This window comes from Bos indicus, chromosome 12 (genome assembly GCF_029378745.1).
Source record: "Bos indicus isolate NIAB-ARS_2022 breed Sahiwal x Tharparkar chromosome 12, NIAB-ARS_B.indTharparkar_mat_pri_1.0, whole genome shotgun sequence".
Lineage (NCBI taxonomy): Eukaryota > Metazoa > Chordata > Mammalia > Artiodactyla > Bovidae > Bos > Bos indicus.
In genome coordinates, this window is record NC_091771.1 from 24,511,894 (window position 1) to 24,524,006 (window position 12,113).

Consider the following 12,113-nt stretch of genomic DNA (forward strand, 5'->3'; position numbering starts at 1 on the left):
ATTGATATATTGTGGGATATTTATCCTTTAGGCTATATACTGAAATGTATAGATGTAGTTGATTAAGCTTCCAAAACAAAAACAGAAAACAACAACAAAGTTCCCTGCTTAGAGTTCTCCAGTGTCCTCTCACGGTACAAAACCCCTGTGTTTGTATTTGTCTTCACCTCCTGGTTCTCATCCCCACTCACTACACTCCAGCCACCCATTCCATTTTTATAGATTAAAACACACCAAGCTTATTCCTATCTTATTGATCTGCTCTTCTATCTGGCCCTTTGTTGTGATTCAAGTCTCAGCTGAAAATTACTCAATCAGAGAGTTCTACCTGAGCACACAGTCTGAGTTAGTCACTCCCTGTTTTATTTCCTCTGTAGCATTAGTCTCTCAAGTTACCTCATTTTTGTTTACATGTTTATTGCCTGTCTTTCCACACTGAGAGCAAGTTACCTCACCACTTTATCTGTGAAACTTCTTGGATATTTGGATAGTGCGTAACAGGTCACATTGTAGTAGCTCAGTAAATATTGGTTAAAAAGCACGAGCAGAAAAATGACTGATAACATGGAAGTCACAGTACTCACTCGAGTTCTAAATGGTGAAAAAAAAAAAAAACACAAAAGACCAAAGCAACTGTAGCAAGTGATAATTTGCAAGACTTGAGTGATACAGTTCCTTACCTTTGGACTTAGAACTAGAAAATAATATCATTAGCAGGAGATTATTATTTGAATTAATGTTAGCTTTCTTCCTGTTATTAGTGAAACCTGTCTCCTGGAAGTTTTAGCAGAGCAGATATAGCAGTTGTATCTGTAAGCTGCAATTCTGGCATGGTTTATTAACAAATTTATAACAGTGACAGTGTTAGCAGAGTACAACAGTGACCCAGTGAGTGTCAAGAACAGCAGTTCCAGTGATCTGTAACATTAATAGTAAATAAATGCCAAATGTCATTCTGTAACTAGGAAACAGTGTTAAACTGCTTCCTGAGTCACAGTGATGAACATAAAACAGTTCTCTTTTCAAAGAGTTTATGTGATGGTTAGTTCACCAAGGAATTTTGAGTATGTAAATGGTCAGAAATTCCATTGCATGGGAATGCTAAGAACCTGAAACACTCAATATAAACCTACGTACTTAGGTTTACTTAAATATTTTCACTCAAAACAGGTTAATATTTTTCATTGTGGATGCGTCATAGCAGAAATACGTGACTATAGGCAGTCCAGTAACATGAAATCTCCTGGTTACCAAAGTAGGCACATTCTGTTACGTCCAACAATGCAGGTAAGGAATGTTTAATTCAGAAATATTTCAGATTTCATTTTGAGTTTTACCTATTCAATGTTCTCATGTGTTCTCATGCCTATATATTAATATTTTTTAATCATTATTTCTTTTAGACTTTAATCTGTGATGTACATTCAATAACAAGTGATAACCATAAGTGGACCCAGGTTAGTTGTTGTGTTGTTTTTTTAATCCCAAACAGGTAATATATAGGATGAAGCAATGCTTACTAAGTTAAGCAAAAGATATTTCCTGCTCATAATTTGATTTATGAGTAAAGTATCTGGTTCATTATGAGCTCTACAAAGATGCGTTAATCCTGCAAGAAATTAAACCAATTCAGTTCCAGTTGCTCTAGGACATGGTAAACTAGGGTGAGGTTGACCTAATCTACCCAGTGTGAAACTTCGTTTTTTTATCCTCTCTCAAGTAGAATCAGAAAAGGCAGTGGCACCCCACTCCACTACTTTTGCCTGGAAAATCCCATGGACGGAGGAGCCTGGTAGGCTGCAGTCCATGGGGTCGCTAAGAGTCGGACACGACTGAGTGACTTCACTTTGACTTTTCACTTTCCTGCATTGGAGAAGGAAATGGCAACCCACTCCAGTGTTCTTGCCTGGAGAATCCCAGGGACGGGGGAGCCTGGTGGGCTGCCGTCTATGGGGTCACACAGAATTGGACATGACTGAAGCGACTTAGCAGCAAGTAGAATGTTTTGTTTGCACAGTGGATACAAATACATGCTGATACTCTGTCATCTTGGGTTCTAAAGCACACCTAACCTGTGTTTTTGCTGTCTGCACTGGGTAGAGCCCTAGGGACTGACCTCTTACTCAAGAGAATAGCCAGTTAGTCCTCCAGTGCTGATTCAGTGAGGTGCCCATTCACAAGGGTGTTCACTTATTTCTGTATTACTATAAAAAGGAATAGTTACTAAAGAAAATGTCAGTAGTGAAATTTATTGTAGCTGTGAAATAGGATTATAAAATAAGATTCAGTTCATCAGTAACTGTTAAGCATTGTGTTGTAGTTTGGGCTGTAATCTTTTCATTTATAAGGTTAAAAGCTCTTAAAGGAATGTTCAAACAAAATTGTTGGTCATGTGGAGGTTCCAAGGGTATTGATTTCTAACTCTGACAATTGGTAAATAAAGTGAGAGGCTATATCCTTTATTGTACCTTTTCAAGGAAAATTCTTCAGAAAAATATCATTTTCATTTGAAAATGTCATCAACCTGAAAATATTAATGAGTCTAGACAGCTGTATTTCTTAGATGTGAAAAACCTATAGTCTAAACAAAGACTCTCTGACATCTAGGACAGCGCCTCACATATTATAGGTGCTTAGTAAATATATGTTGGGCTAACAGGCATTCTTACAGCTTGCCCACTTTGTCCAAATTGCTGAAATTCCATTAGTGATGTCATGCTGTTCAGTTTGTAAAGTTTACACCCTGAAGTTGGTACTATTCCTTGGCAGAAATACTCCCAGGAATATTTCTAGATTAAGTGATATATATGATTTGAAAATCTTAAATCTTAAAGCTAGTATTGGTATTTACTCTTACCCATTTCAGGAAGACAAACTTTTGCTTGAGAGCCAATTGATTCTGGCTACAGCGGAACCACTGTGTCTTGATCCTTCCATTGCTGTAACCTGCACTGCAAACAGACTGCTCTATAACAGGCAGAAGATGAACACGCGCCCGATGAAACGGTAATCACCTTTGTGGAAGGATAAACCAAAAGAGAGCTAGAGAGAGAGCTCTGAATATTGACATTTATGGTATCTTTTCCCTCTACAGAGTAAAAGTGTAAGAATTAGGGGTTTTTTAATACTCTGCTTTATTTTGAAATGATGTGCTCTGTGCATTCTTTTGAAGAACAAACTCCCTATAAATTTGGACTCTTTGATTGACGATGATGGCTACTCCATTGCTTTTGAGGGATTCCTGCCCGCAGTAGTAGATATAATGGTCATCTGAGTTAAATTCACCCATTCCAGTCCATTTTAGTTCGCTGATTCCTAGAATGTCGACATTCACTCTTGGCATCTTGTTTGACCACTTCCAGTTTGCCTTGATTCATGGACCTGACATTCCAGGTTCCTATGCAGTATTGCTCTTTACCGCATCGGACCTTGCTTCTATCACCAGTCACATCCACAGCTGGGTATTCTTTTTGCTTTGACTCCATCCCTTCATTCTTTCTAGAGTTATTTCTCCACTAATCTCCAGTAGTATATTGGGCACCTACTGACCTGGGGAGTTCCTCTTTCAGTATCCTATCATTTTGCCTTTTCCTACTGTTCATGGGGTTCTCAAGGCAAGAACACTGAAGTGGGTTGCCATTCCCTTCTCCAGTGGACCACGTTCTTTTGGATGCAATCTCAAAAATGACAGAATGATCTCTGTTCGTTGCCAAGGCAAACCATTCAATATCACAGTAATCCAAGCCTATGCCCCAACCAGTAATGCTGAAGAAGCTGAGACCTACAAGACCTTTTAGAACTAACACCCAAAAAAGATGTTCTTTTCATTATAGGGGACTGGAATGCAAAAGTAGGAAGTCAAGAAACACCTGGAGTAACAGGCAAATTTGGCCTTGGAATACAGAATGAAGCAGGGCAAAGACTAATAGAGTTTTGCCAAGAAAATGCATGGTCATATCAAACACCCTCTTCCAACAACACAAGAGAAGACTCTACACATGGACATCACCAGATGGTCAACACCAAAATCAGATTGATTATATTCTTTGCAGCCAAAGATGGAGAAATTCTATACAGTCAACAAAAACAAGACCAGGAGCTGACTGTGGCTCAGATCATGAACTCCTTATTGCCAAATTCAGACTGAAATTGAAGAAAGTAGGGAAAACCACTAGACCATTCAGGTATGACCTAAATCAAATTCCTTATGATTATACAGTGGAAGTGAGAAATAGATTTAAGGGCCTAGATCTGATAGATAGAGTGCCTGATGAACTAGGGACAGAGGTTCGTGACATTGTACAGGAGACAGGGATCAAGACCATCCCCATGGAAAAGAAATGCAAAACAGCAAAATGGCTGTCTGGGGAGGCCTTACAAATAGCTGTGAAAAGAAGAGAAGCAAAAAGCAAAGGAGAAAAGGAAACATAAGCATCTGAATGCAGAGTTCCAAAGAATAGCAAGAAGAGATAAGAAAGCCTTCTTCAGTGATCAAGGCAAAGAAATAGAGGAAAACAACAGAATGGGAAAGACTAGAGATCTCTTCAAGAAAATTAGAGATACCAAGGGAACATTTCATGCAAAGATGGGCTCGATAAAGGACAGAAACGGTATGGACCTAACAGAAGCAGAAGATATTAAGAAGAGATGGCAAAAATACACAGAAGAACTGTACAGAAAAGATCTTCACGACCCATATAATCACGATGGTGTGACCACTCATAGAGCCAGACATCCTGGAATGTGAAGTCAAGTGGGCCTTAGAAAGCATCACTACGAACAAAGCTAGTGGAGGTGATGGAATTCCAGTTGAGCTATTTCAAATCCTCAAAGATGATGCTGTGAAAGTGCTACTCTCAATATGCCAGCAAATTTGGAAAACTCAGCAGTGGCCACAGGACTGGAAAAAGTCAGTTTTCATTCCGGTCCCAAAGAAAGGCAATGTCAAAGAATGCTCAAACTACCACACAATTGCACTAATCTCACACGCTAGTAAAGTAACGCTCAAAATTCTCCAAGCCAGGCTTCAGCAATATGTGAACCATGAACTTCCTAATGTTCAAGGTGGTTTTAGAAAAGGCAGAGGAACCAGAGATCAAATTGCCAACATCTGCTGGATCATAGAAAAAGCAAGAGAGTTCCAGAAAAACATCTATTTCTGCTTTATTGACTATGCCAAAGCCTTTGACTGTGTGGATCACAAAAAACTGAAAAATTCTGAAAGAGATGGGAATACCAGACCACCTGATCTGCATCTTGAGAAATTTGTATGCAGGTCAGGAAGCAACAGTTAGAACTGGACGTGGAACAACAGACTGGTTCCAAATAGGAAAAGGAGTACGTCCAGGCTGTATATTGTCACCCTGCTTATTTAACTTCTATGCAGAGTACATCATGAGAAACGCTGGGCTGGAAGAAACACAAGCTGGAATCAAGATTGCCGGGAGAAATATCAATAACCTCAGATATGCAGATGACACCACCCTTATGGCAGAAAGTGAAGAGGAACTAAAAAGCCTCTTGATGAAAGTGGAGAGTGAAAAAGTTGGCTTAAAGCTCAACATTCAGAAAACGAAGATCATGGCATCCGGTCCCATCACTTCATGGGAAATAGATGGGGAAACAGTGGAAAAGTGTCAGGCTGTATTTTTTTGGGCTCCAAAATCACTGCAGATGGTGACTGCAACCATGAAATTAAAAGACATTTACTCCTTGGAAGGAAAGTTAGGACCAACCTAGATAGCATATTCAAAAGCAGAGACATTACTTTGCCAACAAAGGTCCGTCTAGTCAAGGCTATGGCTTTTCCTGTGGTCATGTATGGATGTGAGAGTTGGACTGTGAAGAAGGCTGAGCGCTGAAGAATTGATGCTTTTGAACTGTGGTGTTGGGGAAGACTCCTGAGAGTCCCTTGGACTGCAAGGAGATCCAGCCAGTCCATTCTGAAGGAGATCAGCCCTGGGATTTCTTTGGAAGGAATGATGCTAAAGCTCAAACTCCAGTACTTTGGCCACCTCATGCAAAGAGTTGACTCATTGGAAAAGACTGTGATGCTGGGAGGGATTGGGGGCAGGAGGAGAAGGGGACGACAGAGGATGAGATGGCTGGATGGCATCACTGACTAGATGGACGTGAGTCTAGGTGCACTCCAGGAGTTGGTGATGGACAGGGAGGCCTGGCATGCTGCGATTCATGGGGTCTCAAATAATTGGACACAACTGAGTGACTGAACTGAACTGAACCTATAAATTTAGAGTCTGTTCACCAAAAAGAAATTCTGAGCAGAGACGAGTATAAGAATAAAGAATAATTTATCCCTTCCTAATACCAGTGTAATTTTTGTTAATGTTACCTTTAAAAAAATCAATTTGTAATTTCTTTTACAGATCTGGGGAAAAGCGATAATAGTTTTAGAAGTCAGTTTATAACTAAATGCCCCTTTATAACATGGTAACTTGTCTTTGAATATTTTAGCCCTCTCAATAAAGTAAAAGAATACATATTAATTTAGATTGCAGTTATAGTTGGCTCATCATGAAGTTCTCTTTGACTATTTCCATTGTCCACTTTGGATCTTCAAGTTTGAAGGGGCTGAAATAACCTACCCATTTTCTAAATTCTCTGTTTTACTGTTGAAGTAATATATGCTGAGGAAAAGGTGCAGCTTTGGAAATAGTGAAATAAGTCCATAGAGAATCCGTCAGCAGTCCCATAAAGTGCCCTAGAACCTCTTTCCACATCTCTCCACACCCACCGCCAGTACCTTAGACCAAACCACTGTCATCTTCATCTTGACTTCTGTGATAAACGCCTTCCTACCTGGTCTGACTGCTTCACCTTTGCTCCCTTTTGGTCTGTTTACCACGCAGGCAAACCAAAGTAATGTTTTAAAAACCTCAAAGCAGATCATGCCACCACTTGCTTAAATTCCTCTACAACCATCCCATTGTACTTTATGTTATCATTCATCTGCAAGGAAGGCCCTTGCCTTGCTCTTTGACCTCATTTCCTGCTGGTGCTCTAGTCCCACCTATGTTTTTCCTTTTTGAAACAAGCCAGCTTTGTTCCTGCCTCAGAAACTTTTAAAATTCTCTGCTTCAAATACTCACTCCCTTATCCCTCCACAGGTGGTTTCTTCTTGTCATGTCTTGGCTCACACATTTTCTTCAGAGTCCTTCCTGCCCTCCCCTAGTGTTGCCCTCCGTATCACTTACTCCTCCCAGGACCCTGCTTTTCACTCGTACTCTGCTGTTATCTGGAGTGATCTGACCTGTTCCTTTGTGAATGTATATGTGTCTTCTCTTCTTGACTGTCAGCTCCATGGGAGCAGGAATTGTGTTCGTCGTGTTCATTTTTATTTCACCAGTGCCTGGAACATTGCTTGGCAAGTGACAGTGTTCTACAAATATTTGTGATTTAATTACACATTTTTTAAACCGTATTTATTCTGAGTTTCTTTTATTAGCTTGGTGTATCAATAATTCTAATCTCTTAATATTTCAGATGTTTCAAGAGATATTCCAGGTCCTCTCTGAATCGGCAACAGGATCTGTCTCATTGTCCACCTCCTCCTCAGCTAAAATTACTTGATTTCTTACAAAAAAGAAAGGAAAGAAAAGCAGGTCAGCATTATGACCTCAAAATTTCTAAAGCAGGAAATGTAAGTATGTGTTTTTAAATGAAGCTTATTATACCAAATGCCTTATTGTGCATTTTAAGTATATTTATTTATACTGTTTTTAATTTTTTTAGTGTGTAGATATGTGGAAACGGAGTCCCTGTAATTTGGCTGTACCTTCTGAGGTGGATGTAAGTCAGTTCATGAATTGCACTTATTTTCATATGTAAGATTCCTAAATCTCACTAATAGTATCTTATACTTTGGGAAAATGAAGATTCTTATTACCGCTACTTTTCTCTTTTAATTTTATTGAATGAAAGATTCTTTATGTAGTGCTTTATAGTTTTCGAAATTTTATCACACATGATTTTATATAATCCCATAATAACCCCCTTTTTTTCCCCTAGTTTTAACCACTAGTTCATTCTCCATGTTTGTGCAAAAACACTTCTTAAGTCAACTGTGCATTTTCAGAAGCTGGTCTTTCATATTATTTGTCTAAGTTATGTAACTCCTTAATATAAATTTGTTTTAGAGCAGGAAAAATAAGCAAGGTATTTCCAAATGTGTAAAAAAATGGTACATATTACATAATATGCATAAAATGCCTCTGATTTTTTTTTCATAATATTTTGTCATAATTTCCTGATAATACTTCTCATTGGTTAAATTTAAAAATTAACAATACTGGAGCAGTGGCCAAGGTTCTCATCCTTGAGTAGTAGTCTTTGCTGGTCTATAATGTACATGAACTATAAATGAGCAAAGAAAGAGATCTTTTGATAGGAGGTCCCGTATTTCTTTTATTTTCCTATTTCTCCTGTTTTTATTATTCGTTAAACTCTGTAGAAGTGGTTAGTTATTTTAACAGATGTTTGCTCTGTGCATACTTCCTTGGCTAGCACATGTGTAGATCTTATTATCTGTAATTTAAAAAAAATTTTCAAAAGCACAAAGCCAGAAGCATTAGAAGTAGACTATATACAACTCAAGAAAGTAAGCCACATTATCTTTCAGTGTGTATCTATCTATACACCCCTCAAGGAACATGGCCTGAGAAGAGATGTTTGGTGCAAATACCAAAGGGAGGAATTGACTTCAGAGGGCGATCTGGGTATATATAAAGCAGCGCTTCCCAAACCTTTATGTACATAAGAATCATGTGGGTTGCTTCTTAAAATGCAGATTCCAATTCGGCAAGTCTGGGCTAGGGCCTGGTCTCTTGCAGTACTTGACAGGCTTTTAGGTTGCATGGTACTGGGCTCTGCAGACCTTGCTTTGAATAGAAAAGCCCTAATACAAAGTTTCTCAGTCTGACTGATCAGTTGAAACATCTAGGATACCAGTTAAGGCCCCACTTCAGTCCAACTTACTGAGTCAGGTCTCCAGGGGAGGGACATGGGAATCTGAATTTTTACCAGATGCGCAAGTGAGTCTATTACTCTTAAAAATCGTGGTTACCAGAAAGAAGAGAACTTTCAGTTCATGGAGTCTGATAGAAAATACATGGAAAATATGGTTTGAGTTTGACGAGAAAATGGAGATTTACAAAAATTTTACCAATTTTAATATAATTTCCGTAGTCTCTTTCTAGTTTTGTCCACACTGTTACGTGACAATTCCAGTAAAGACCCAGCCAAAAGAAAAGATCCTGGTCCTGCTCACCTCTCTGACATCCCAGTTTTCCTAAAAGACAAATATGATACCTACTTATGGAGTAAAAGGAAGAGGCATTTGTGTTTATTACATTTGTTTAATGGCAAAAGAGATCCTAATTTTGTTTTATTGTAAAACCAGTTGGTCTAGTTAAATATACATCAGGAGAATTTGAAACTACTTAAGCATAAATAGTTGATGTTATTAGTGATTCAAGAATTCTTGTGCTAAAGAGCATATTGTATTAAGTTACTTAGGTTTTTGTCTATTGTCATAATACTGGTTTCATTATATCTGATGTCTCTTGATTTGGTTGCTTAGGTGGAAAAATATGCCAAAGTAGAAAAATCTATCAAATCTGATGACTCACAACCAACAGTCTGGCCAGCCCATGTAAGTAACCATTGCAGGCTCCGTTTCTTTTGATGTTGTTTCTAATCTGGGATCTGAATTTATTACTTTGGGATCTCCTTCTGTTTTTAAAGAATGGCAGGCGGATTCTTTGTCACTGAGTCACCAGGAAGGCCCTTTTAGACAGTTTTAAATAGGTCTACAGACTATGTTCCATGTGTCTTAATTGCTAGATATAAGTTAGTGTGTTATTTATTCCTGGTTTTTGTTAATTCTGATAATGTATTTTCGGAAGAGGGTATTTATTTGGGATGCTTTTTTTCAGGATGTAAAAGATGATTATATATTTGAATGTGAAGCTGGTAATCAGTATCAGAAAACAAAGCTGACCATTTTGCAGTCACTTGGTGATCCACTTTACTATGGTAAAATCCAGCCATGTAAAGAAGACGAGGAGAGTGACAGTCCAATGTCGCCATCCCAGTGAGTTCTGTTAAATACATGTATTTGACCAAGTAAACCATCAAGAGTTTATTCAGTGACTACTCATGAGCTTTTGATGAATAAAAATTTCCCTTTTTTGTTAGTTAACTTCAGTTAGATTTGGCAGCAGACCTCAGTAAACTTAAATTGTAGTTACCATTGTTGTCCATGAGTTCTTTAAAATAGTAATTTCTTTTTTAAAAACTATGCTTAGTTATTTTTATATTTGCTATAAAATCTATGCCTGTGCTGTTCCTTTTGATATATTTATATGCTGCCACTTACGACTTTGAGGGGCTTCCCTGGTAACTCAGACAGTAAAGAACCCACCTGCAATGCAGGAGACCTGGGTTCGACCTGAGTAGGGAAGAGTCCCTGGAGAAGGGAATAGCAACCCATGCCAGTTTTCTTGCCTGGAGAATTCCATGGACAGAGGAGCCTGGTGGCTACAATCCATGGGGTTGCAAAGAGTCAGACATGATGGAGTGACTAACACTTGCACTTTCACTTATGACTTTAACCTCAGTGAGCATAAAGTGCTTCTGGCAATAATTGGTTTTAAGTGGGAAGCAAGGTTACTGTAACTGTAAAAGCTGTTTAAAATGCTTGATATTTCAGCACTGCCTGTAAGGACACGGACTCAGTGCTTCATGTAGTTACTGGCTCTATAAATATGTCTACATGGGACTTGCCTGCAGTCCAGTGGATAGGACTCCATGCTACCATTGCGGGGCCAAAGATTTGATCCCTGGTGATGGAACCAGGATCCTGCATGCTGCGCGGTGTGGCCAAAAATAATAGAAAGCAATAAGTATAAAGTTGGTCCTCACTATCTGCAGGGCACTGATCCCATGACCCCTTGGGTACCAAAATCTGCAGATGGTCATGTCTCTTACATCAAAATAGTACATATTTGCAACTTACGCATATCCTCCCACATACTCTAGTTTACAATACCTAATACAATGTAAATGCCATGTAAATAAGTAGTAAATACAACTTAAATGTTGTGTAAATAGTTGCCAGCCCATAGCAACTTCAAGTTTTACTTTTCAGAACTTTCTGGAATATTTCCGCCCCCCACCCCCCAAATATTTTCACTCCATGATGGCTGAATCTGAGAATACAGAATCCACAGATATAGAAGGCCAACTGTAGTTGAACTTCCTAAACTTATGGGTTGCATATGTTTACTACAAGGTATCCAGTATTTAGTTTTGTTTTCATGTTTTATTATTAGTTCTCTTCTTTTAGTCAAGTTGATGGTGTTTTGAAAAGAAGGAAAAAGAGAACCTGAGCAGAAAAAAAAAGCAAGAGCCAGCTCTATATTAAATCATAACAAAATACGAGTTGAAATTACAGCAGAAAGATGGATTTTAAAGAATAACCTCACCAATACCTAAGTAAAAGTCATTAGGAGAAAACAGTAGCAGTCAGGGGATCCTCAGCTACTATTTTGTTTATACTTAGTAGAAAGACCAGATATTTTGATTAGCCATATTTTTTTTAACTCTTCCCTTTAGAAACACATGTTGGTCATTTTAAATAGTTAGTTACTAACTTTTCTGAAACACAGTGAAATGACATATCTCTCATTTTAAAAAAAACTGGTTCAGAAAGCCAACTGATTATATATTTGTTTGATAATTATAGAGAATTGAATTTTTTGCCTTTTGCTTTACGACATTGCTGCAGAAATGCTCCATGGCTTATTACCTTCCAGTCATTCTCCCATATTCATAAATTACTTGATTTAATAGCTATGAAGTTAAAAGTTTGAGCTGCATTAACAAGTTTTTTCTTCTTTTTTTTTTTTTTACATTTTATATTTCAGCTTCTCCACAGATGATCATTCAAATTGGTAATTAAAAAATAAACAAACTCACTATTTTAATCTGTTAAGAAATCATATAAATGTCAGATCCTTTTAAGAGAGTCGGTAAAGACTTTATTTGAGTTGGTGATAAACTCTTCTTTGTCAAAATGTAGTCTAAGGTCCTGC

General features: G+C 38.1%; 1 protein-coding gene across 12 annotated transcripts in view; it reads left to right on the top strand.

The window, feature by feature from the left end:
• The window catches only part of SUPT20H (SPT20 homolog, SAGA complex component), a 39,494-nt gene that overhangs the window by 9,995 nt on the left and 17,386 nt on the right, over positions 1 to 12,113 (top strand). For 11 of the 12 annotated variants that reach the window (XM_070800174.1, XM_019971380.2, XM_019971378.2 and 8 more), the window contains exons 8-15: positions 1,171 to 1,287; positions 1,404 to 1,457; positions 2,867 to 3,006; positions 7,504 to 7,660; positions 7,753 to 7,809; positions 9,599 to 9,670; positions 9,954 to 10,111; positions 11,946 to 11,972. In XM_070800174.1, coding sequence (XP_070656275.1) covers positions 1,171 to 1,287; positions 1,404 to 1,457; positions 2,867 to 3,006; positions 7,504 to 7,660; positions 7,753 to 7,809; positions 9,599 to 9,670; positions 9,954 to 10,111; positions 11,946 to 11,972 — 782 coding nt within the window. The remainder of the gene's footprint in view (positions 1 to 1,170; positions 1,288 to 1,403; positions 1,458 to 2,866; positions 3,007 to 7,503; positions 7,661 to 7,752; positions 7,810 to 9,598; positions 9,671 to 9,953; positions 10,112 to 11,945; positions 11,973 to 12,113) is intronic. The other variant, XM_070800176.1, reaches the window with a different exon arrangement.